Below are 27,386 nucleotides of genomic sequence, written 5' to 3' on the forward strand. Positions count from 1 at the left end.
CAAGCTTAATTATCTGTGGCAAGACACACAAAAAAGAGGAAACAGGAAAAGAAGAACCAGGGAAATCCCAGCACTCCTCCCCCCCCAAATCCGAGAATGCCATGTTCAGAGTTGTTTTGTACTGTTTTCCTCTAGGACCGTTTCCGATCTCACCACTGTCCAAGTTCTGGCCAATGCCACCTACCCAACCTTGGAACCTTGACAACATCTGCCCTCTTGTCTGACACCTCTGACAGCTTCTCCATCTCACACACAAGGCTTTTCCCAAACAGATCAGAAACTATGCACATAATAGCCAATAGTCTGCAAACACCTCCTATCAGACAGAGCTGTGAAGAGAATTAACACACCCCCTAGACCCCCCCACCAACCAAAGGCAGCAACCACCTCAAGGCTGAGAAAAGAGACAACAGGACACCACTGCAGATCGCCGTTATGTGCATCTTGCCATGTAACTGTCACGACTGTCATGAGCTGGCTACAGATGCTGTTCCTCACTGTGCTCTCAGTCTGTTGCAGATGTGTACAGAGGAGATTTGTGTGTTTGTTCTTAGAACTTGCCTTGCTAATGTTGTTGTAATATTGACACAACATTCAGTTCAAAGCTGCTCCTAGCAAATGGAAATGGAAGGTTTTTATTGAATGTACTTTTTTTAATCTTAGCTTTCAGAACAAGTATTTAACAACATTAACATTCATTTTACATCACATGTCCCATGCTCAACCGTGCTACTACTATAGCTACAGCTGCATCTTGTCTGCTTCCCCAGAAGTCCTCAGACTGAAGATTTATGGTGAAACAGACACTTAAACACACACAAAACCAGAAAATGCAAGTAGGTTTTACTAATGAGGCAGACATTTTGCTGCATGCACCATGCACCTCTCCATCAGAAACAAGTCCAACTTTAGCAGACACCAATAGCATCTTTTGTCTTTGTCTAATTTGGAAGCTGTGTTGCACAGAACTGGGAAACAAGTTAATGTATGCAAAGTTTGCTGGAGCGGCAAAAGCAACAAAAGTGCTTGATCTAGTGAAAAATTGTAAAGAGAACGGAAGCTTTGCATTCCAAACAAAGGATTCCCCCAGGAACGAGAGGTATTTGAAGATGTCCACTTCTACATCTGGAATTAAAAGCTGAGATTTCTCACAGAGAAATGCAAATCAATTAAGCAAACCAAGCAATGTTTGGGGAGGAAAAGGAAAATATTTGGCAGGCAAACACTAAAATGTTGAGCAGCTCTGTGGGAGTCACGTCCCACAGACCAAAGCAAAAACATAATTAGTCCATTGCATAGGTAAAAACCAAGCTCGTGTACAATGTTTTTCTCATCCCAAACATCTCCTGGACACTTGCTGCCTAGCATCCTTTCTACAAAAGTAGAGTATCACACTGATAAGTCGGTGTGTAAAAACACCTGGGGGAGAAAGGTTTAGCAAAGTATAAAGTGTTTCTTCAAAAGTGCATAAGTAGTAAACAACACTCCTCTGGGTTTGTATGTTTACCATTGTACCCAAAGACACTAGCCATTTTACACTGGCAGTTTTAGTGCTCCCAGCTTATGTTATCTGCTTGGAAGCTGAATAACACCACTAACTATAGTACCATGTCTCTTACACTGATGCCCGTCAGCAGAGCTGCGCAAGCGTCCTCGTATAGGTGCATTTTGCAGCAGCCAAAAAGATGGCCACCAGGTTCTACCAGTCTGGTAAGGAAACGAGAGGCTTCAAATGTAGATCACATCCGAGTCATGCTGCTGAACCTACAGTCAAATCAAACAGGAAAAGTTAATTTCGTCCTGAACTCCTACTTAAAGCAAAGTAACTCCCTTTGGTCCAGTTCTTCCTTTACCTCTGACTGTAACCTTTTGCAAGATGCTCTGCAATAGCTTTTTCTTCCTTCTTAAAACAGGCATATTTGCCTCACCCCTGCTATTTGGATTAGGTTAGTCTTAAAAGTTGCTTCTGTTACTTGCATTAGAAAGAGCTGCTTCCTCATCTGTTGCTACACTCAGTTGTGTTCCTTCTAGTTTAAGCACACAACCCTGAAGAGTCAGGTCTTGAATGTTATATACTAGAGCCTCTAACTGATCCTAAAAACCCTCAGTTTTGTTCATATAAACCAGCAGCAAATACATCAAGCTTTCTTTATTCCCAATACCTCACACAATTAGCATTGACTAGAGAAAGCTGATTTCCTTCCCACTGTTCAAGATCGCATGCCCTTACAGTTCTTCTTGAATGCATACTAGATTCTCCATTCTAGTGAAATTTAAAAGCAGGTTGTTTTTTCATAAGACCCAGCTCATTAGCTCTTCAGGACTCTCTGATAAGGAACACGTTGGAAGAGAACTGAACTGTTGGAAGTCTAGGCATTTATTGGTATCTTACTCCCTGCCCCTTAAAACCAGAAGGCAGGCACAGTATGTTTTAAGCTCTCTGTACTTGGGAGCACATTCTCATTTCCAAGCCTGGCTGATACAAATAAGATTTAACACAGATCCTCCTACTGCATACGGGCATCTGTTTCATTCACCAGGGCTTACAGCTTTGCATCATAAGTGAGAAAAAACAGGTGCCCTCAAGTTACAAACAGTCCCGAATGGTGTGCCATTGCAGGGTCTCAAAACTCATCCAACAGTCATGCATTGACTCGTCATTTGGGAGGCTGTGACAGAGCTGGACAAAACAGGCCCCTAAAGCCAGACATTCTTTACCTCTCTGAACTTTTAGTCAACATTTGGGAATTTACTTACAAATCTGATTACCTTTACAATCTGTTTTCTGGTTCCTGTGCCCACACTGTTGGCAACCAAGGAATTTGCTTGAAAAGATGATTTTTCCACTGGCACTGTGTGTTGAATTTTGTTGGTACAAGGCCAGCTGCTTGTAGTATTTAACGAGAAAGCAGGGAAAGGTCTTTGAAGATTTATACCCAATGAATCTCCAGGTTCGAAGGTTTTCATCCATGATGGGGTCTTTAAAAGAAAAGAACACATGGAAATTTAATGCCCTCTCTATATCAACACTCATTAAGCCAAAAAACATCAGACGCATATTCAGAAAATAAAGGCCATCTTCCCTATGATTTTTTGAAGCCTCCCTTCTCTCTCAAACTGTTGACTCAGAGCCATTTTTGCTACATGTGGAACAACCTGGAAAGACAAAGCCAGCCCTATTCTTGCACTGGTTCAGGAAGAGGCTGGAGTATTTATATAAATAACATGAAACTTACAACAAAAATCTGGGCTTAGCTCCTCACTGTGTTAAAAAAAAAAATACACCAAGACTTTTATGACTTTTAGCAACCACAAAGCACGTGAAGAAGAATGTGATGCAAACTATGAGGTTAACAAATGTGATGCCCATCTACAAGAAGGGCCGGAAGGAGGATCTGGGGAACTACAGGCCTGTCAGCCTGACCTTGGTGCCGGGGAAGGTTATGGAGCAGCTCATCTTGAGTGGCATCACACAGCACGTACAGGACAACCAGGTGACCAGGCCCAGTCAGCATGGGTTTATGGAAGGCAGGTCCTGCTTGACTAGCCTGATCTTCTATGACAAGGTGACCCACTTAGTGGGTGAGGGAAAGCCTGTGGGCGTTGTTGACCTGGACTTTAGGAAAGCCTTGGACACTGTTTCCCACAGCATTCTCCTGGAGAAACTGGCTGCTCATGCCTTGGACAGCCATACTCTTCACAGGGTAAAAAACTGGCTGGATGGCCGGGCCCAAAGAGTTGTGGTGAATGGAGTTCAATCCAGTTGGCAGCCGGTCACAAGTGGTGTTCCCCAGGGCTCAGTGTTGGGGCCAGTGCTGTTTCATACTTGTATCAATGATCTGGACGAGGGGATCGAGTGCACCCTCACTAAGTTTGCAGATGACACCAAGTTGGGCAGGAGTGTTGATCTGCTCGAGGGTAGGAAGGCTCTGCAGAGGGATCTGGACAGGCTGGATCAGTGGGCCGAGGCCAGTCATATCAGATTCAACAAGGCCAAGTGCCGGGTCCTGCCCTTGGGTCACAACAACCCCATGCAATGCTACAGGCTTGGGGAAGAGTGGCTGGAAAGCTGCCTGGCGGAAAAGGACCTGGGGGTGCTGGTCGACAGCCGGCTGAACATGAGCCGGCAGTGTGCCCAGGCGGCCAAGGCGGCCAATGGCATCCTGGCTTGTGTCAGAAACAGTGTGGCCAGCAGGAGTAGGGAAGTGATCGTGCCCCTGTACTCGGCACTGGTGAGGCCACATCTCGAATACTGTGTTCAGTTTTGGGCCCCTCACTACAAGAAAGACATTGAGGTGCTGGAGCGTGGCCAAAGAAGGGCAACGGAGCCGGTGAAGGCTCTAGAGCACAAGTCTTTTGAGGAGCGGCTGAGGCAGCTGGGGTTGTTTAGCCTGGAGGAAAGGAGGCTGAGGGGAGACCTTATCGCTCTCTACAACTACCTGACAGGAGGCTGTAGCGAAGCGGGTGCTGGTCTCTTCTCCCAGGTAAGAAGTGATAGGACGAGAGGAAACGGCCTCAGGTTGCGCCAGGGGAGGTTTAGATTGGATATTAGGAAAAATTTCTTCACCGAAAGAGTTATCAAGCACTGGAACAGGCTGCCCCAGGAAGTGGTTGAGTCACCATCCCTGGAGGTATTTAAAAGATGTGTAGACATGGCGCTTAGGGACATGGTTTAGTGGTGGACTTGGCAGTGTTAGGTTTACGGGTGGACTCCATGATCTTAAGGGTCTTTTCCAACCTAAATGATTCTATGAGGAACCACATTTAAATGTGTTAAATTACAACAATTTAGTTTGCTCCAAGACCTTAAACCGTTACTGTGATTTCATAATCTGTAAAGTAAGATGATTATTTTTTGCTTATGGTAGTAGTATCCCGCCCAAGAAAAACTTCTTAGATTTTGTTTTGACATGAATTTTCCTTGTCTGTGTTCACATTTTTAATATTTTACTATCAAGGGTACTAAAGCATGTGCCTTGAACTGAAATACAGCAACTGCCTTTGGCACACCCACACTATTCTCTTTTATGGTTTATGCTGAAAGAAGTGGCAGGTATTTAGGGTACATACATTTCCTAAAGAGCGATCCAAGGATCCCAGTACTTCATTCCAATGAGAGTAAAGCCCAGACTGTTTTTCTTCTAGTTTCAAAGCATGAATTTCGGACTTCAGTTCTTTCAGCCGATCTTCGAATTTTCTGCTCTTTTCTAAGTAGTCTAGCCTGTAGTCCACACATTGGAGACAAAAAGCTCATTGGCATGACATAGCTCAAGAACAGGTGTGTGTGGAAGGAGGAGAGAGGAAGTTCTTCGTTTCATTTTGGTATTTTGATAGGCTGACATGTGCCAGGCATCATTTTGCCTGACTCCCCTGACCCAGTGAGAAGGGGGTTCACTTCCACCCTTCAGCATTCACACACTTACTAACTTTTTACCAAGCATTTCCTTCCAGACCGAGAGGAAAAGCCTCTCGATGTATTAGATAAAAGCAATACCACACTTCAACACTAGAGGGAAACTTCTGTCCTCTAACATGCTGTTATTCCAGAAAAGTACTTTGCCCCTGACATAACGCTCTCCAAGACAGAAGGGTCCTGGACTTGTCATGGCTTGATACCACCAGAACACTTCCTCTATGTAAGTAACTAGTCTTACACAGACATAATCCACACCAGCTCAGTAAAGGCCTCCAGCCATATGTACAAGTAAGAGGCCATCCTGAGTTGTTAAAAGGATCAACTGTGATTCCCAGAGATTTTTTTTCCTTTCTGTACTTTCCATTATTAACCGTCTCATTTATTTACACCATAAGAATACTGATACCTCTCTCTCTCTATCTCAAAGGATAGTCTCTTGAGGTCAATGTCCTTCAAATCCAGCTTTATAGATCCTTTGTCAAAGTTGGCATCTCTGGTGTCAGTTGGTGAGTACTGTGGGTACTTGACCATGTGCTGAAAGAGGCAACACAAGCAGTCAGTAAGATCTGATTGTTTGATTTTGGGTTTATCTCCCCAGTTTCTGCAAGAATGCCATGCTGAGCCATTTCATAAAGTTACCCATGGATTCTGAGACACATAGATGCTCCTGCAGCCCTTCACCTCTACCTGAGTGGTCCCAGATGAACTGCTGAAGCCCACAACCCACAGATCCAAGGGCAGAGTAGTATCCTGGCTGCAATGTTCCTCTCTATTTCAGCAGAGAATGGAAATCCATTCTCAGCAAGACGAGCAGAAGAGGGTGTTGGGGCACACAGCCTTAGCACTGCCTTCTTGCTGGAGACAGCTTCATCTGCTTTGCCTAAAGACACTTAGGGGAAATTCACATGCCAGGACAACATAGCTGGCTCAGTACAACCACCTCTGCAAATTATTGCCTGACTGAGATGGCACAGAGACAATATTAGGCATGAATGCAGGCAAGACAATCTCTGCTCACTAAGTCCCAACACCAGTCCTGTTTTTTTACTTTTGTCTTGCCTTTCTTATCATCCTGACTTACTGCCCAGAACAAATACAACTGCCATCCTAGATACACTGTGTTTAAGCACCAATTGGTCCTATAGGTGTTTGTCCCCCAGCTGGATGCAGACATGCCACTACTCAGCTTGATGGGGGCCATAAAAATGCAATCAACATCTGACTATCTCTGAAGATGAAGTGGTGCCCAGCAGAGCAGAAACTTACAGGATAATTAAGCCTGGTTATGTCTAAGAGTTTCTGCTTTGCTTTCCGTTCAGCCTCTCTGGCTTCATGCAGATCTTGTTTCAGATGCTCTGCTTCCTTGGCTCTGTAAGACAAATATCCTGACATGAATGGCTGATGATTTCCAGTATAGAGCAACACATGGATTTCAGAGCTATGTACCTCACTAGCTTCCAGAGAACAAGATCCATTACTGTGGGTGATTCCTTTACTCAGACACTTGTGGTAGGATGGTCACATGGAGAACTAACTGGACACAGCATGACATGTGCTTTCAAAGACAGTCCTGCACAAACTGGCTGAATTAACATGTTTTTCCCACTCCTAATTTCCATAGGCTCAGTTATGACCCACTGATGCAGATTCTCCAGGCTGTCAGAGATCCTCCCTGAGGTGAGGAGAGGTGCAACATACCTGCTCTTTATTTTGGCAAGCTTTTTGGCAGTACCCTAAAACAAGCAGAAGGCCCTTAATAGCAAGGTTAAACATCCTCTGTCAACACTGGTCTGCTCTACATCTTCAGGCAGCACAGTGTTATGGAACATGCAAACACTTAAGAGTGGTTTATATTCCACATGAGTTTACCTGGTTTACACTTCTCAAAGATCTGAAAGGGATACAAGAGACCATCGCTTGGTACTAATGAATGATAACAGCCTCATAACTCACAGGGTATACAGATTGGTAAATTTAGATAGCTAGGTAGCCAGTGCTCTTTTGATAATACTAAATAGAAAGTGCTTCTGCATTCTGGATCTTTAATACTAAAGATCTAAAACCTGACATCTGATCCTCTGTAAACTTCTTGACCTGCTTCACAACCACCGGTACCAAGTGGAACAAATAAGATGCAAGAAGGCTTAGTCACTCTGAAGTGTTGCTTTGGGAACAATTCCTCCCTCCCGGGCTTAGCTCGGAGAAAAACAGCACTCTCTCAGGCATCCCAGTAGAGACCACACAACCCCACTCAAGCAAATCTAACCTCCGGTCAGACTCCTTCACCAGCTTCACTGCTATCAGCTCTGCCTCCCGCATCTTTTGCTCCATGAGGCGTTTCTCCTCCTTGGTTTTCAGAGCTGTGATCTCCAGCCTCTGTCGCTCTTGCTCAGCTTCTGCAGCATTCTGGGCCAGCAATTTTGCCTCTTCTTCTGCAATCTGAGCTTTCTCAGCCAGCAACTCTGCTGCTTCCTGGGATCGGAGCTAAGAAGAAACAATTTTTCTTAGTTACCCTGTCTAGCATCTACAAAATCATCCCTGCAGACAGTCAGGAAGAGGATGTATTTTCCCAAAAGATGCAGCGATAAAAATATTATTCCTTAAAATAAAAAGAATAGTAAACATAATTGTAGGATCTGATGTTCCTCCTCTGCTGAAGTGCCTAACTTCCTTCTCCTGCCTCTCACCTCTACAAAGCAAGGAGAGACATTTGCTTAGAGTTGCACAAAGACATCAACCAAAAATTGAGGTTAGCCCCTTCAGTTGCCAGTGCATCATGCCCCTTTCTCCCAATTTCAGCTCCAAGGTTGCTTCCTTTCTTCCCTCTTTGCCTGAAGAAAGCACTGTGAACCAAATACAGGGAGAAAATGGCTCACAGTAAATGGAGATTATGGCAGATCAGAGTTTTCCCAGGTATTCCAGCACATCCTCTCCACCAGTGGTCAGAAACTCTCCAGCCTTGTCTGAGCCATAATTCCTGGTGTCTCACAGGAGCCATAAGAAAAAAAAATGCTTCCAAACCAAGAAAGCTCGTCAAGCACAAGAATATTCAGACTGATGTGCTACTCACCAGGGCCTCATTGGCCTGCCTGGCTTCATCTTCCAACTGGAAAAGACGCCTTTCCAGCTCTTCTTTGGCTCGCTCAGCTTCTTCTCGGAGCTGCTTCTCCCTGGCCAGCCTTTGATTCTCCATCTGGAAATAGAATGAGCAATACCACATTTGTGGGTTTGCAGCAGAATCTCATCTGGGCCTGAGGCAGCACAGCAAATGAATCTAATGAAGAACGGACTGCTCTCTAGCTGGTGGACTGATACTCACCAGAGATGCAATGCTGAAGCTGCTTGCACTTTGCAGCACTGAACTCCTCTAACAGGTAATACTGGTTATTTCAGACTGCTGAAAGAGCACTTGGATCAAGCTGTTATGTACCCCAAATCTTTGCGATCACCTATGCAGTTTCACAAGCATCACTTACATCCTCAGATGCTGCATACACACTAGAGCTGTTCCCACATTAAATCCTGCTGCACTTTCTCACCTGCCACACACATATTGATGCAATGCATGGACAGCAAGGGCACCAGCTGGAATAATAATCAGTGTTTTCAACAATAGAGGAGCAGAAAGAATCTACCTTTTTTCTAGCTTTTTCCTCCCTGGCTTGTGCTTTCATTTGCTGGATTTCTATTGAGTCCACTTTTCTTCTCCTCATAAATAGGTCGTGGTTTCCAATGCACAACTGCAAAATCTGGATAGGAAAAGCAAAGCAAATGTGATTTTTATGTACTTGTGCCCCAGCCAGAGGGACAAAGAGCCCCACATTAGCCTCACAGGACAGAAGCTGACAATTCTGACTTCAGCACAAGTATTGGCAGTTGTTTCCCTTCCAAGAAAATCAGCACCCAGGGCAGGCTCATACCCAGATACATAACAGTTTAGAAAAGTTCTTAACAGGATGAGGGGTTCCTCCTGTCCTTCATCCCCCTCTGGTTCCATTTTCCTAAATAAGAACAGGCAATAGATCTAGGCCAAGAGTACACAAGATGTAGCTGTGGGAATGAATGGTCACCTGTGATGGCCCCTCCACAAGCTCATTGAGAAGTGACCCAGCCCCTGTGGTTGTGTTAAGAAGCAATCAATGATGATACAACTAGCCAGTTGATTAGGTCCCTTCCTTGTTGCTTCTCCCAGAAAAGGAGAGGCAGTAGCTGATTAAGAACCCGCAGCAGCCAGATAGGCAGATGCTGCAGTGGCTTTGCACCTTTCCATACACTACATCCTCCCCTTCCAGCATCTGGATTTCCCTTTGTGATTTGGGCCTTCTTTCATATCTCACTTTCCACCCATCATCTCCCCTTCCCAGAGAGGACAAACGTAGGCACCCTCACTTCCCGGATAGAACAATCCTCAGGAAAACACATGCTGAAACTCAGTGATCCCTGGCCTCTCCACAGGTTTTACAGCATTTCTCACTCAGATATCAGTCAGTATTACCAGGCTGTTTTAAAGAAGGAAAGCAGGACACTTACCAATTTGTTCACTTTGAGTTGAGAGGAAAAGAACTTGAAGACTTCTGCTTTTTTGTCAAGAGGTTTAATAGTTAACTATACAGGCAAAAGAAAAAAGGAAACAGTGAGAAGGAAGAAAAACAAAGCTGAAACTATTAATACTAATGCAAACTTTAGCCTATCTCCACTTCTCTCCAGGGAAGCAGTGATTTATGCGACAAACATGGGGAGAGTGATGCAAAAATGTTTTGCTCAAAAGAATCAGAACCAGGGCTGCTGTTACACAGGTTCCTCATCTGCTCCCGTAGCAGGCTGTTAGAAGATAAAGCCTCCCACAGACCCACCCCAGTGCCAGTTTGGATGGTGGTTTTCATAATACCACCACCTATGCATTGCAAACTATCCTAAGAACACTGGAACAAGCACTGGTTATCAGGAGAACAGAATACATCACAAATCCCCAGAAGTAGTCATATTCTTAAAGTCAGGGAGATGTCAAACACCTCTCTGAACACCAATCATTGCAGGCGTAAACAAAACGTATCAAGGGCCTGAAGGACCTGTTCTTCTACCATCAGATAACAGTCCTGGAGCTCCTGCTTTCTCACATTTTCAGTCCTATCTCCCGAGCTGTTTCCAGAGGACATGAAGGGCTTTCATGCTGCCAGGTCAGTACACACTGTTTCACTTCATATGTTGTGCTCGGTTTGGCTGCATAACAAAATATGGCTCCATTCTTTAAGATCCTGTTTTCTGTGACTCATGGGTTAGCTAGCACTCTATTCCTATAATTCATTTGCAATGCAATGTATAATTTCAGGCCATCTGAGTCACCAAGATCATAATGTGCTAGAGTTCGTTTCACCCCGTAGGTAACAACTGGTTGAATGTGTTGCCTTGTGAGGAGCAGGGCTGTGAATGTGTCACTGAATATAGTGCAGCTTTAGTATAGGGCTGCCCAATTTCCCAACAACAGGGAGTTAAAGCAGTTTATCCACAGACCAGAGGAGAAGTTTAATGTCATGCAAGGACCGAACACTTTTTGGAGGCAGAACTCCTGCAGGCTGCCCTGCCTGATTTAACATATGCACATCTAACTCTGGACAGCAAGTCGCATCCTCAATGTTTTTCAGAAGGCCCACAGAAAATGGAACAGGCTGTGCTGTCCTTTGGCTGACAAATTCCAGGTATTCCAGTACCAATGTAGTTTTTCTGGTTTTGTTTTTCTGATTATAGCCTTCATGTAGCCACATGATTTGTAAGGAGACTAAATTTCACCCACTCCCCACTGTACCTTCTACAAGTGAAAGATGGGCTCTGAAATCACAGTGAAATTGCAATGGTAGGGTTGTGCTGAAGACTGAAATCATGCACTGACGAACTGGCAGAATTCAAGCAGAAAAACATGTACATCTCTCTGCATGTCTCCTCTTGCCAGTGTGCTTCAAACCTCATCTACAAGGACAGCTTCTGCATATGAAAATGGCATTAAGTCTTTACAGATCATCTAATTCCTGCTGAGATAACTGAAGAAGCTAGTCACGGTGGCATTCATAATATCTATCTTTTTCAGAGATCAACACACTTGTTTTGCAAAGGACAAGCAGCAGGGAAGGAACCAGAACAGTGGGCTCCACAAGTTTGGAGAGCTCAGAGCAGCCTCTAGCTCCTAGGGGAACTGAGGTTATGCAGCACATCTGAAAGGCAGGTCTGTTATTTATAGTTTTGTAACAAAGCTCCCTAGGATTTTCCCCTTCTCCCCCAAATTATTTAAACAGAGACAGCTTTCAGCCTGTTCCAAGAATCCCAGTCCACACCCATGCCCATATAAAAAGAATAATATATCAAAGCCATCATACCTCTTTCTCACTATAGGAAATGTTTCTGATAGCACTCCACTCAAACGACTTATTTGGAGAGAACCTGTTATTAATGCTGTAGATATGAATACCTTTGGCATCAACTCCAAGTAGGAGATCTGTATGGTTTTTATTTTGCTAAAAAACAACAGATATCAGTAAATGCCATTTATGGTGACATTAAACAGCCACAGACAAGAACCACACTTATTCTAATACATTGATATTTATCTGTATTTTTAGGAAATTGATGTTTCCACAAAATATTATGAATGTTGTCACTGCTAGCTAATAAATCCAGTCCTCTAGGTTGACTGTAACAGCTCAAACTTTCAGTCTATTTCTCTTTCTTCCTATTACATACCCAGAGCTACTCCAGACCTTCGTCAGATTGTAAAACATTAATCTTAACCGGTTTATTTACCTACTCATTTAGCAGGCAAGTAAACCAAGTCAGGACAATCAGTACACAGCCCACCATCAGCAGAGAAAAGCAGAAGTCAGGAGTCCCAGTTCCAAACTCCTTGGAGGATTTTAAAAGGACAGTACCATCATCTACAGCAATTGAAAACTACTAAAATAAAGCACTTACAGCAATTGGAAAATAATTGACACCGTACATTTCCAAGTCTTGGGCAATTTTCAGGTAGTTCATCTCAGCTTCATCCCTAGAGAATAAGGCCATGATTATACTTGGAGATTCCTTTCCAACCTTTCTCTCCTAGCTGACTCTACATTTTCCACTTAGAAAAGAACAGGCAATCTGGTCCTTTGTACTTTCTTTAATTTTGCCATCTTACTCTCAACAATAGAAAAAGGATAATAAAAACAGCATCTCTACAGAATAAAGACAGTAAAGCTGTACCTATTTTGAATCATGTATAGTGTAATCTTTATTAAAATTCAAGTCCAGTCTTATCCTTGTGTTAGTTTTGCCACTCCATCATTATTATGTCTTGAAGACTTACCCTACCATTGTTTTCCATGACATCAGGATATTTCCTTCAGGAAATAGAGTTCCTTGAGAAATGAATCCTGAACAAATTCTAAACAGACCTTTGGGCAGAGGCCAAAGAAGGGTGAGAATCTCTCCACCCATCTTTCTTCTCCCTTCAAGGTGAGGCATCAATAAGTTTTGAGAAGAATATTCAGTAAAAATAGTGCTAAGAGGCATCTAGAACAGCCAAAGAGAAACTGAACTGAAATACTAGGAAAGGCTGCCTCTGGGTGCCAACAGCTCCTACTTCTTGTTTAATTGAATTTCCAGGCATGCTGAATGTCTACATGGACTAGCACCAAAACTCAGTCCTGGAACTATGATGCTGTGTCTTTACTGTTTTGGTTCCTTGCTAAGTATGCTGACACCCTTTTGAGCCATGATTTTCAGAAGGTATAAAATATATCAGATTCATTCTTTTTATTCTAGGGGGAGACTGGTGTGATATGGCTCCAGAAGGGCAGCTGTTGCATAGGGCAGACACACCAGCAACTCCAGGTAGCTAACAGCCTTAAATGAAAAGGCTAACTCTCAGGGCTAACTGCAAATTCAACACAACGCAAACTTTTTGCAGGAACTTGTCTCTGCTGGCATACATGGACTCTGATGAGACAGGACTCCTGTTTTAGATATGTTAGGTCATGAAGCTCTGCAAGAGCTCTCAGCTTCTCAGTTCACTTCAAAGCAAGTCCAGTTTACAAGCACTTGGAGCCCTACACGAGACACTTTTTACCCCAGATGGGTGTTTTTATCCTTAGTTATAAATTAATCTATTAACATCACAGCTTGGAAACCGGTATTTCTTTGCTCACTCTACAAAAGCCAAATTTCACGGAAGACAGCAAATAACCAGTTACTGAAATGTATGGAATTTCCAGAGAATGAAATGATTTCAATACCTGGCGATACCCCTGTGCTCAGCATACCAAGCAGTAATCTTTTCTTCCCACATCTCTGCTGTCAGCTGATACTGCCTGAGGACCTACAGAGAAAGGAAGGAGTTTGGTTTCCTTTGAAGATACAAATACATGTGCTGCCTCTCCCAAGCAACGTGAATGCAGCAATGCAGTTCGCAGCTCGGTCATTTTGCCAAGTTCAGGGCAGACACAAACAGTTTCTAATGCTCCGATTAATCCCACAGCAGTATCTGTGCTGCAAAGAGTAGATTCAAAGATTTAGTTTTATACAGAATAAAGACTTACCCTTTTGGGTAGAAGTTCATCATGGGCTAGAAAGCCTGGCTCATGAAAATTTGGGTCGTAGTCACCATACTGTCCCAAGAAAAGAAAAGATACTTTAGTTTGTTAGATGCAGAATGCTGAAGAACTTGTTGCTTCCGTAGTTTGACATGATCTCTTGAGACAGATCCTGTTTAGGTTCTCCTGTATACAGGGTAACACATAATAAACAGGCTCCCCTCATCTGAACTGTCTGTGGAAGTTACTTCCAGCCTTTGTGCTACACACATGGCTCCAATACAGCCACTAAGGTGGCCTATAACCTTAGACTTCAGTCCTAGCCTGCAGCTCTCGGTAACTGCAGGTATGAAGGAATCTCCCATGACTTCATACCCTTCTCTGAACTACAGGCTACATTCAGGAGTGTAAGCTCCGCTACTCCTATAGCCTACTGCATATAGGCTGGGCTGCTGCAGAGAGCCCATTGTATAAGTTTGGCTCTTGGTGGCATGAAGTGAACTATGTTCTGAGAGATACTAAAAAACATCATGTCCTTCCATTGTGAGCCCTGGTATTAGCACCTGCTGTATCCATGAACATTTTTTAAAACAGGAAATAATTCTAGCTGGGAGAAAGATTACATTAAAATGTTAGGTCCAAAGAAATCCCCCTAAGTTGTGAAAGCATAGCACATAATACCAAAATCCTTGTAGTGGCATCTAATGCTTATTTTTCTAGCTGCACCTGTACCTCCCAGGATGACCTACTTCTTTAATAGCAAATTTTAACACTGCTGTGTTTTGCATACCACCATGTATGTGTCTTGGTTAAAAAAGAAAAAATTCAATTAAAAAAAGCGCTTCTATGCACAAACCTTGGCCTGAACAGCATAAGAAGCCAGTAAAACTGTTGCTTCTGGAGAACAATAGATTTCCTCATCCAGTATTTGTTTCTTAACCTAAATCAAGAGAAAAAGGAAGCAAGTTAAAGAAGCTCAAAGTCAGGACTTATGTCAGGCTTGAAATGAAGCTAGACATGCCCGGACTGTAACTTAGCACCAAACATCACCATTATGAGTTAATAACAGCAACAATAAAATGGCATTCAGAAACACAGGAAGCCTTTACTTAGCATTACATTTAATGAAAAAAACCCAACTTTTGAAAGTGTTTTAATTCTAAGTTCATAGAAATGCCAGTTGGCTATCTCCACACATTTATGTAAGGAGTCCTGAAAAAGAATGTGTTATAAAACATGAATTTTATTGTCTGCGCTTCATTCCTTTTAACAATTCTTCTTTTTCCTGCTTTGGAAAAGTTAGCTTTACAACATGTAAAACATCAAATTTAGGTTGGAAGGGACCTCTGGAGGTCATCTAGTCAAAGCAGGTACAACTAGACCAGATTGCTCAGAGCTGTCCAGTTGACTAATATTGCCAAGGACAGAGACATACTGAAAACCACAATAGTATGTTCTCAAGCTTTCCAGAATGACGGAATAAAGGAGACCCCACAAAGGGAAGCTGACTAACAGAGCATTTAGTTTATTCAATTACAGTGGTCTAAGCACAACAAAAACATAGGGGCTTAAAAATGAAAGCCCAGTATAAATGGTGGAGAGTCTTTTAACATTCTTTTCATTTTAATAATCTATGGTGCTACCAAGATCAGAGGTGTAATAGTTTGTAAGATGTTGCTTCATTTTAAATCAGTTGGGTAATTTTTACTTGAAAACCTAAAGAGGAAAGGGGAAATTAATCTTCACAAATCCTCCTCTCAAGTGTAATGTATTTAGCCTACTAACAAGCACAAGACAAGAAAATTTTGCATAATGCACAGTCTTAAACATTTCCAAAAAGAAAAATTACTTGAGATAGCTCTGAGCTATCTTTACAAATACACTTCGGCACTGTAGGTACTGTGAACTGAAATGAACCATCAAGAAAGTTTTTCTTTTAAATTTAGTCTCTGGTGAGCACAATATATGAACCCAAGTTATAGTACAGGGAAAATTCTTGCTAAGCTGTTAAAATGGAAAGAATGAAAAGACTGAAAAGACTTTTCTTCCAAATTGGAAAGCTTCAGCTTTCATGTTCCATCATGCAAATCATACATTTCAGAACTTAGAACCACTTAAGCTAAATCCTCCATAAGTGTCTGGGGATTTTTTCTGATCAGTTCTTACAAGGACATTTATGAATGAGCAAATTACCTAATCTTTACACAGACAACATTTAGCTTTAGTTGTTTACATTTATTCACGCATTTTGCAAAAAGCTATTATGCCACATTAATTTGTAAAGATCTGAATAGTCAGTGGAGCTGCAATCTGTACGCATCCAGATGTCTGTACATGTTTTTCCTATTAGCATCCAGGTGTGATCTTAAGTTCTTATAGTCAGGAAACTTTGCAAGTTCAAATTTGTTTCAGTCTTGTTTTTCTACTTTGGAATGAGAAGAATTTGCTAATTGCCTATCTGCTAGTCAAGGCAGGTTCAAGGAGAAAAGAAAAAAGTGAAAAAAATCAGGATTAAAAGACTAGGAAAAGAGTTCTGCCCCTCTCATTCCTTTCCAAAATTAGCTTAAGAAACAAATTGCCAAGTGATTAAGGGTTCTGGATGAGTTCTAGTTAGTATATTAACCCTCGGAACAACAGCATTTTCCCATTACTTCATTAACACATCCTCCTCAGGGAACAAGTGTATTTACTGTGTTTATTTACAGATGCAGACTGAATTTATTCCATACACCCAATCTACTTGCACAGACACATACTGCTGAAAGCTACCAGAATAAAGCAACACATCAGAAGGCTGTAATTTGCAGAGGACTCCACAGCAACTCAGGAGAGAAGCTGGATGTCACAGACATTGGAACAAACAGCTGACCAACAAGTGACCATCTAAAAGTCAATGCTTGTATACCTATTGCTACAGCTACAGCCTGTTGCTGCAGCTATGGAGCCACAGCATGGCTTTTCCTGGTTGATGCATCTGTGTTTTGATAACAAAGCATTGTACTCCAAGAATTTGCTCCTTCATCTACTTTTTAATGGAGCTAAGAGAACCCTAAATTTCTGGGACAAAAGAAAACCAAATGGCAAACAAGAAAGCTGCCTCTGCAAAGCTACTAGCATCAATGCATGTGTGGGGTATTACTTTTACTGGCTTCCATCTCGCAGAAATTTGTAATTTGTAAGAAGCACCACAGTGTACAGTCCAAGCTGTGTTCACATAGCTAACAACTCTGCTCTTGAGCACAGTACTGTTGTCCTGCAGCTCATCAGTAGCTGCCCCTATGGCAGAGCTGAAATGGGTTCCGTTATCTGTAATGAAGATTTGTCAGGGCTGGAGATTTATTCTGCTAGTGTGAGTAGCAGGCACCCAGTTCAATGGGGTAGGGAAGACAACCCAAACTGGCTAATTTGACTGGCAGAAGCCAGCATGTGCAAGTCTGGACATTTCAGAAGAACACCGACACCATACCAAGGGAACAGCACTTCTCATCCAGGGCCTATCAGACAAATATGATGATGCCTCCAGACTTTGTCTTTAAAAGGATCACACATTGTGGTGAATCTTCTGTTTGAGTCGTAGCTGTGTATGCTGCTCCACTCCTTTTCAAACTTGCTAGATGAACAAACCTGTATTTCAGAATGGCTATCAAATTCTACGATCTTTTTTCCCTACAATCCAAAATGAAGATTTAAGAAGGACACGTTAGGGAGTTCTTGTTTTCTACTAATTGTGCCTTCTATAGTCATATACAACAAGATCTCCCAGTAACCACCTGGTCTATTTTTAGGAACTTCTAAGTTTTAGTTTCAGGGATAGGCTGTAGTCACAGGTCTTGTTCCATCTGCAGCTTATATGGGTGAAAAAGCTTATTGTCCCCAACTGCCGATCACCATTCCTTCCCTCTTCACCTTCACAACTACCACCGTAATTGCTTGTGTAGTCACTCCCCCACACAGTGCGTACATCTAATAACAGGTCTCTTCTGATTCTGCCCATTTTGGAAGAACTAGGTTAGGGAATGGTTACACAAGAGGTTACACCAGCAGGTCTAAGATGATGATGACAAGGAGCTGTTGAGACTCTCTTAGCTACAGCCAGAGCAGACCTCAAAAACTTCTGAAGCTGATAAAAACAACGGCTTCACTTCATTCTTCTCAGCACTGACCAGTTAGGGCAAAAGTCTCGCAGTTCTTCAAGCAGTGCCAGCCTTGCATGGATTTTTTTTTTAAACACATACTATAGGAGCAAAACAAGTCTGGAATATCCAGATGTGGAATTATCACCCAAACTGCTAGGTGTAAAAGTCATTTTACATAAGACTACAGGTCTCAGCAATTTAACTCCCATTCCTAGCACAAATAGTAAGAGAAGCCATCAAGAGGAAAAAAACCCACAGAAGGCAAACGACATTCAGCTTACCAATACACAAAACCACAGCAGTCAGGAGAGATGTTTGTATTTCATAAAAATGAGATCTTTACAGAGACACTGATACAGCTGAAGCCAGCAGAATCATTCTGCAGCTGCCAACAAGATCAAAGACAGTACAAAAGGACTGGGGTAAATACGGAAGGAATTCATAGTTAAAAACTGTTCCTGACCTGAAGGAAGAATAAATGTTGGGTAATTTCCTGTAATAGTTCCTCTTCTACCTTCTCTGGGTAGAATTTAGCCAGAAAATGAAAGCTAATGGGATCTTCTTTGGGGATTTCTTGATCTAAAACCTGTTTAAAGATAAATAAAATCAGCAGCAAAAATAGTACATAAGTGTCCCAAAATAATATTCCAGAGGAAAAATCAGAAAGCAGATGATAATCCATTTAAAGCAGCCTTTCCATATATTAGAAGGAAGGGCAATGCTGAGCTTTAATCTAACAGCAATCAGTGCGTATAGTGGTGATTGGTGTGTGATACTTCAGGCCAAATGTGATAGAAGCAATCAGACCAAATAACACAATGAACTTTAGCCTTAAAAAAATAATACCATCTAAAATTATGAGTTGTCATGTAACACATTCCTTTAGCTCCTGTGCTAAAAAAGTAAATCTTTTTATATGTAGAAAATTGCCACACTGTTATTTTGTTTCCTATACCTTTTTGTCCATCTTTAACCAGGTGCACATTCCTTTTATTGTGTACTGCAAGCCAAAAAACCAAGTCTCCCTTAAACCAAGTGCTCGGCACACCAGATCAAACAAGTCCTTTCCCTTCCACTTCATCTAAAAGAAAAAGAAAATTAAGAAAAACAGGTATATATTGAATGAATTTCCTATTTTTAGTCAAGCAAACCAGGCTACCATTTGCCTTTCTCCTATGAACTCTTATTTCACCTTTAGCTTTTCAATGAAATATGCCTACTGCTGTCTACAGCAAAGGTGCAATAGTTATAATGCTTTACCTCCTCTTCCTCTTCTCCAGAGAAACATTTACAGAGCAGCTGTAGTCATTTAACCACAGCATCATGCACTTTATGAGCTCAGGGAATGAGGACTGTACTGTTGATTTCCTAGTACACGGCAAGGCTTTATTAATATTTGTAAAAATCTTATTCAATAGTTTATACAAATTGGAGAGACTGAGAGATGGCCAGGGAAATCAAAGGAGTGTCAGGGCACAGTGTAGAAATGCCAATCAAAGCAAATCCATCTTTCACATACCTCAGCTATTTCAGTAGCACCAAGCCAAGCCTTTATGCTACTCTGATTTAAATGAACAGGAGCCTGTCTTCTAGAGTAATTTACTAGCCTGGCTCCATAGAGAACAGAAACTTTGATTAAAGATCCCGAAATTCACACACACGACATCACATTTTTTTCACTGCAGACGCAGCACATCTTTCTTCTGTTTGGCTACATATTAAAAAGATTATTTTGTCTAATTGCATGGGTCAGCCACTAAAAACTTAATGGCAAACAAAAGAACTTTGGGGCAATATTTGGATGGAAATCATCTCAGCAAAAGCATAATATTTGGGGAGAAAGAGATAGCAAAGGAAGGAATACATCAAGCTGGATTTGATAACAAGGACTCTAATCTCTAAATCAAATTTTCCAAATCCTTTATTTTCACAACTCTGCCTGCAAGTATTCTAGATCAGTAAGTCACAGAAGTGCACTGCTTGTGACTAATCTATTCTGAGGGACCCAGTAAATGAAATAAGACATGCCCCACAAGACAGTCAAGTCTCTCATTTGAATTGCCAGTCCCATTGGACCTCAGTTTTCTAACTCCTCTTCTGAAAATAACTGCATGTCTTTCTTTGCTTTTGCTGGATGATTAGGAATTAATCATGCACAGTTCTGTCTCCTCGATAGGTGCAGCCCAATTCATTAGCAATTGATCACTTGCTATATTTGTTTTCTTCCATAGTTTTCTGCAGTCACAATTTCTCTATCCAATTTACTAGATAGCCATAACTAATAGAAGAAAAGCTGGCTTTTCCATCTGATCATTTTTCTCTTCTGCCCAGAGATGTAAACCAGCCATTGTAGCTAAAGAAATAAACTGGAGTTTACAAATGGCAAATTGCATTTGAAGAGAATGTCCCAGATCAACTGAGCCCAAAAGTACCATTTTATAAATTATTTTATAAGTAACATCTTAGGAACAGCTCTGACCAGACTTCTTTATCCAAGCCAGCAGTGTCTTAAAGAGCCGTGTCACTTACAAAAAGATAATTTTGCGGAGAAGTAGGTATACTTACAAACAAGCCCTGCATCATGTGCTGGAACGCTTATGAAGAAAGCAGGCCTACTGCTAATTTAGCAGTGTCACAGTCAAATGGATTTAATGGAAACAGCTTTAAATTCTGAATAGTCAAGAGTTGTTTAACAGAAGAATGCATCTGAGCATAAGTAGTCCATTGTTTATAAAAATAATAATCAGTTTTAAGACCATCCATGAACTGATAATCTGAACTTTTCAAATTTATGTCTTGCTAATACAAAGGTCAGTCTCCATCTTTCTAGCCATCTGCTGAGGACTCTTACCTCACAGCTGAACTCCATTTCAGCATCCACTGTTATAATTTTGACTTTAAAAGTCTTCGGTTGTTTCTTCTTCAGGCCTCGGATGGACATATTTTTTAGTTTATGAGGATAGCCACACCTGAAATCAAACATGCGATATGTTTAGGACTGGAAATTCAGTAACATTTTCTTGGCTAGATTCCAAAGTAGGATGAGTCCAAACTTGCAGAATAAAGTCACCTTTAAATATGCATTTCTGTGTCCAAGACTATAAGAAAGAATGTTGAAACAAAATATTTAGTTTGCTCCTTAAAAATCAATTGCTCCAAAATGTCATTCCTGTCTTTCCTCTCAGACTTTGACAAACACTGGGTTCCTACAGTACTAGAAAGAACTTCATTCAGACCTTACATTGCAAGATCCAGGGGCCTGCCTCTCTCTACAGCTGAGGACATCTAGGGAACCTCCAGTCCAGCCCTCGTGCTCCATACAATCACCTGCATCCATGCAATTCAGTAGTCTCTTGCAACGAAACTCTGCAATGGATGAATGTTTACAGTTTCATAAAAGTAATACCTGGCTTTTGAATAATGCCAACAGAAATATGACATTCCTCATCCCTTTTACATATCCAAGCAAAATTCCCTTTCTCTGTAAAGGTCTCTGCAGTTATGTACCAACACCAAATGCATCAGTGGAGGCTTCACTTGTAAAACACAGTAGAGAGTAGAGAGCTACATCACGCAGCAAAGCCTTATGATATCAAATCCAACTCAATTCTTTTCCATCAGTTATGGCTCCTTGAGCAACTAACCGATTGAGTTTCTTTACAAAATTACATCTTAACTCCTTGAAATGATACAAATGCCAAAAATATGCAGTAAAATTAAGCTGAATTTACCCTGTTCTCTTGGGCACACTAACTCACAATGATGAAAGCTATTTAGAACACAAATTTTTCCAATGGAGTTCTTGTGAAGTGAAATGAATTTAATTTTGCAGAAGCCTACAGAAAATTCCTTCACAAATCTTCTATTCTAAATGCGATTGACTGCATGCCATCAAGAAAATTGATGAGACATGCTATTTCCACAGCCACGAGGGTTTTGTGGATACCATTCAAACCAAATGTTGAAAGTTGGGGTTAAATGATAGTGCGAATCTGCACTATGCAGTTCTCATGTTTATTTCCGAGCACAGGAAATCAGCCTGTAAAGTTTTCTTCTTGTTTTTACTTTATAAAATTAATAGCTCAGACTTGCAAAACCTAGTTACTATCTGTGAACTATATAGGTCAAGAAGAGACTGAGGCATTCTTGGTTTCCTACAATATAAAACTATTACAGTGTGGCAGACTTCCAATCTCTCCTTAAGGAATTCCAAAATAAAGTTCTAGTTTAAACTGAGAAGTTCAATTTGTCTGTTACCTTCCAGGATTTTATAAAACATCTTGTCCCCTTCTCTGCTTTTGCTGAGCTCTAAATTGGCTTGCAAATGTACTGATTATTTTCCACTTACTTCGTATCTGCCCCTCATCCAAAAACTTCAAGTAGCTAAATAGGAGGTAAAATGTATATGGAAGTTTTTCTTTTCAAATTGTAGAGAAGTTGAGGCAGAGAACAGACAAGTTAGTTACCAAATCATATGGACATCAGTGGCAGAGTTGAGAACAAGTACTTGAGACAACTCAGAGTGGGGAAGAAAAGCTCAGGAGGAAATTCATCTTTCTGACGCCACTGAGGCTAGTTGAGGAGTCCTCTCCCTCCAGTTGGCTCTGGTGAAGCTTCTGCTGAAGTCTTGTTCAGTTTGGGGCAACACACTTCAGGAAAGATAATGGGCTAACTGGAGAGAATCCAAAGGAGAGATCCAAGGGCTAGAAAATAATCTGTGGTGAAATGAAAGTACTGGTTAGTACAGAGAAGGGACAAGTGTGGTGAGACATTATAATGTCTGCTCTTCATGACCACAATGGTTAGGACAAGGAATAATGGGCTTAATTAAATTGCAGACAGGTTGCACACTGAGAAAAATTCACTAGCAAGAAGAATATTATGATGCTGGAAAAGCATAGGATGGAATTTCTATCTTTCTGAACTTCTACCCAAAACAGTGTGACAGTATCTGCTCCCTCCTCACGACTGGAGGAACCACATGCCCTCAAAGTACTCTTCCCAAGCTGGTCCTGCTGCTGGTGCCTGCCACCAGTCCTAGGAGAGGCCAGTTCACACTACCGAGAATCAGTGCAAGCCAGGGTGCTTCAGGGATAGGCATACCCAGGGCCTAAATCCCATCACCCCCACGGTACCCCCTTGTCCTCGTGGAATATTTTTTTAGAGGAGTGAAAAACAGATCTTGCCACAGAGTGCATTTCCTCTGTAATTTAGGCAACACCTCAGTGCACACTACTGAGCAGAGCTCAGGTCCTTTCTACTTAGCATAGAAAAGTGTTTTCAATTAAGGGGAAAGGAGTATTTAAAAACCAAAAAATGACCACAGTAGTATGGTGTAATGTGACCACAGTAATACTGACAAGGAGAGCATCATGTGAAGGCATCCAAAACAGCAGTAATTATTCCAGTAAATTTTGATCTCTAATCTGCAAGCTGCAACACAGCTAACACCAAATTATATTTTAACCTGTTACATTCCAAAGGTCTTTCCTGTCCACTTTTCTTCAAAACCAGAGATTTACTGTAAATAATTGTACCATTGGATACAGCAGTTAAAGCATGAGAACTACAAACTACTATACAGTACTGGAAACAACCCCTTCTTTTATTACTTCTAGAAGAAACACCAATGGCTGAAGACAAAGGAGAAAAAATCTTCACAATTCATTTTTAATATGTAATTTGAAACGGCCAATTGAATTAAACAGGAACTTGGAGTTAGGGCCAGTACAGAACATTCTCAAAGAGTTTCATATGGAAAATGCTGAACAGAAAATTGAACAACTGCAGAAGAATGTACTAATTTTCTCAAAATATGAGAAAAACACCAGAGCCCTTCATTTTTACTTTGAAGTTCTTTCTTTTTTCATGTATAACCTGTTTGAAATGACAATATAATTTATTCAGCATTTCCAATAGCATTTTTTTTCCTTTCCAGAATTTTTATTCCATGGAAAAGTACATTCTGACTCACAGTGAAAAGACATTTTTGAATATAAAATTTTCCCAAGAAATGTAAACTGCATTTTAATCACTAGCACCGGTAAAGAAATAGAAAAGGTTTTCGCACTGAATAGCTTAAATTAATGTCAGATACTGACAACATAAGCAAAAGCACTTAACAGTCAAGGTTTTAGAAAAATAACTTTTTCAAATAAGAGAAATCTTGCCGAATAAGACAATCTGGGTTTGCAATCTTTTTGTTTAAATGCAAAAGCAATCCACTCTCTAGATCCCTGCTAATAACAGCATTTAACTGTGAATCATGTGCAACGTGTTTCAAGATAGAGTTTCTGTCACCGAGCTCCAGTGATTTATTTCTGCAGTTGCCACAGGGATCTAAGCTCAAGACCCAGAAGCAGCAAAATGCAATAGATCAGAGCATGTCGCAACCTTACCAAATAACATTAATCCAAAATAGGGCGGGGTGAGAAAAGATTCCTGTCCAGCCAGAATCTGGGAACAGATAGTTCAGAAGCTGTGAACGTGCACAGCTTCTCCTGCACCTTACAAAAACCAACAGAAAGATGATTAAAGCTTTGCTTGATGAGGGGAGCAGAAATGCAGTGATGAGGAATATAATTTGCAGGAACTAAACGGTCCTGCTGCCTTTCAGCATGTTCATGTCCAAGATGAAAGAACTGACATCCACCAGCTCTGAGGATTACAGTCTTCTCCCTTCTTCACAATGAAAAACTAGTGCCTGAGCAAAATGTGGGGGTGCAAGGGAAACTGGGAACAGCAGGCAACAGCAAGAAGAACTGGCAAGGCGACTCTTGCAAGGACTAACGCTTATCTATATCACAGCACTAGATGGGCAGTCGTGTTATACCACTGCGCTGCACACTATTGAAATGGGAAATAACCCACACATCAGATACCACTTACTTAGAGTGTTAACTGAAAAGCACAAAGAGAAAAAGTGAAATCAGCATTCCCCTCCAAAAGCTCAATAAATCCACCAGAATTCAGTACATTAGAGACAGACACAGAGAAATACCTCAACGAACAAGCTGTAATTAACCTTCCCAAGAGCGAGAGTACAATTTACTTTCAGTTGAGCATTTCCAAGGTGAATGGATGGTTTGCAGGGCTCTCCACAGGATATAAAGATTTCCCTTCACATGGCACTTGCTCTCAGTGACAACTGTGCATGAGCTATTACCATCCAATCACACTTTGGTCATCCACACTCAAGTGAAAAAGCATCTGTTTTCACACGCACAAAAAGCCAGCAGCACTTTTTAAGGTGAGACCTCCTTAGTCTCAGCTGCAGACAGGCTAGGAATGGAAATTGTGAGACCCCTCCCTCATACCCCCAAAAGCAGTCTGCCCTTAAGGATCAGAACATGCACAGGGGCAGCAACTGTACCATCTGCTAGCCAAGTCCTTAATACGAGCTGGAAATATAAAACCCTTGGGAGTGCAGTGTGGTTTAAAGAAACAAGGTTTGGGAAGTACTTTAAGAGCCACCAATAGAAGATGCTTGAAGCATCAACTGCAAAAGTACATTAACATAGATACTAGTACAATTTGAAAGTCTCCTGTCATTGCTGAAATACTTACTGCAACTCTTAATCGCAAATTCCCCTGACTCATTATGCTTCTCCCAGTTCCTGAATTTCTATACTTAAGCTCATAAATTAATGCAAGCAATTTGAATGCAGACAATACAGGAAAGCATTGTGGGCTTTTTACAGTTGTTGACTCACACTTCTGCCTGTGCTCCCTGCCCAAGTAACAATTTAAGCGAAGAATTCAGTTTTAAAATGGGTCAGCAATAGAAAGATTTTTCTTACCTCTCAATCTAAAAATAAGTTATCTAAAGTCACCAGTTGGAATCAAGACTTACCTCACAGATCATTTTCTGAATGAAGATAAGAAGAAAAAAAATTCTTTTTAATCCAAAATTCCATATTTTTCAGCAGACGTCAATATCCAGCCCTCACAAGTTCTGCCACTGAAAATAAAATCCAAGAACAACTTTTATACTTGATCCCCTTTCCTTTGTTTCCTATGAACTGCAGCATGTTAGCGCCCTCTGAAAAATCAAAGAATTGCTTTCCCAGGTGATATGAAAGGCTGTTAACCATTTCCTGCCTGTGCCAGCAAGACTCCTCCCAACTTCTCTCCACTCTAATTCAAGCAATAAGGCACTAAAATAAGAGAAGCCCATGAACCTTGACTTGGATATCTCTAAGAACTGATAATGAACTTCCAAATAACTCCTTTGATAGCATTTGATCAAACTATTTCAACAGTATCTCCAGCCATACAAAGAATAGCCTGTTCTCACCATACCCAGCCACCTTAAAAAGGGAAGCTGCACAGTATTGTCCTACTAAGTAAATACGATTCCCTACCTTCCCTCTTCCTGTGGTGAGAGATGATGGGACAATAATGCCTAAAGAGAACAAGCCTGAAAACTGGGCAGCAGCCAAAATACTTGCCAGCAAAAAAAGATAAATGAACACATTTAAATAAAAAAAGGGATGGCCTCAGCCTGAAGTCACACAGAGACCACAAGCTCCATAAGCTGCCAGGAGCACGTTACCTTAAAGGCAATGGCAAAGTCAAGACTTTTTTTGCTATTATTCATTTTATAAGTTGGGGGTTTTTTTAATCCTCCATTTTAGATACAGATTTACAGAAACTGAATTTCTACCGGGGTATGGATAAGCAAGGACAACAGGCCAGCTCTCACTTCATACATGTTACAATTATTCCAGATTTACATGGGAAACCTTCAAGATTTACCTCATTTACATAACTTAACAGCAGGTGGAAGAGCACAAAACTACTTCCTGTGGAAAGAGACCTCAGTGCCACGCAGCCACAAAGAGACTGCACTGACAGCTTCATCTCCTGAAATTCAGAGTGTAAAAAGGCACCTCAGCTCTCACAACTCTGCCTCCTCACCTCCTTCCAGCGCCTCCAGACCGAGGCCTGCTGCAGATTGTGTCCAACCCCACAGCACAACACATTGCTGCTGAATGTGGCACCCAGATCAGTTATTTATACTAAAAGTCAGGCTAGATTCAGCTGTGTGAGCCTGCAGAGGCCAGAGGTAGGGCAGGTCTCCCCACAGACAGTGGCACCCTGAGAAAACAGGGCCCATGCCCAGCATCTGCTCCCCAATCTCCCCTGGCTGCAGGCCCAGGCAGGGCCCCCTACCCCCCTCAGCCTGGGAGAAAAAGAAAACCTCATTTTGATCAGCTTTAGCCTCTTACTGCACACTGAGGCAGCCTCGGGGCAGCACACAAACACCGCACT

General features: G+C 41.6%; 1 protein-coding gene across 5 annotated transcripts; it reads right to left on the reverse strand.

Annotated features, from left to right (window-relative positions):
* Positions 1-613: 613 nt before the first annotated feature.
* Positions 614-27,093, reverse strand: LOC143168303 (merlin-like). Of its 5 annotated transcripts, XM_076354611.1 has the most exons (20): positions 27,033-27,093; positions 25,966-26,073; positions 22,580-22,828; positions 20,965-21,082; positions 19,069-19,194; positions 18,577-18,699; positions 14,834-14,917; positions 13,984-14,052; positions 13,681-13,763; positions 12,377-12,452; positions 11,785-11,922; positions 9,947-10,021; positions 9,052-9,165; positions 8,487-8,609; positions 7,683-7,900; positions 6,683-6,785; positions 5,823-5,950; positions 5,071-5,221; positions 2,770-2,979; positions 614-1,764 (listed from the first exon to the last, which is right to left on the reverse strand). In XM_076354611.1, the coding sequence occupies exons 3-20, from the start codon at positions 22,585-22,587 to the stop codon at positions 1,729-1,731; spliced, it is 1,983 nt and encodes a 660-aa protein (XP_076210726.1). In that variant the 5' UTR covers positions 22,588-22,828; positions 25,966-26,073; positions 27,033-27,093; the 3' UTR covers positions 614-1,728. The 5 variants fall into 5 exon arrangements, with proteins under 5 accessions (XP_076210726.1, XP_076210725.1, XP_076210727.1 ...); XM_076354610.1 differs by lacking the exon at positions 27,033-27,093 and having other exon boundaries at positions 25,966-26,125; XM_076354612.1 differs by lacking the exons at positions 25,966-26,073; positions 27,033-27,093 and adding an exon at positions 25,114-25,180.
* Positions 27,094-27,386: the final 293 nt, after the last annotated feature.

This window comes from Aptenodytes patagonicus, chromosome 17 (assembly GCF_965638725.1).
Source record: "Aptenodytes patagonicus chromosome 17, bAptPat1.pri.cur, whole genome shotgun sequence".
Classification (NCBI taxonomy): domain Eukaryota; kingdom Metazoa; phylum Chordata; class Aves; order Sphenisciformes; family Spheniscidae; genus Aptenodytes; species Aptenodytes patagonicus.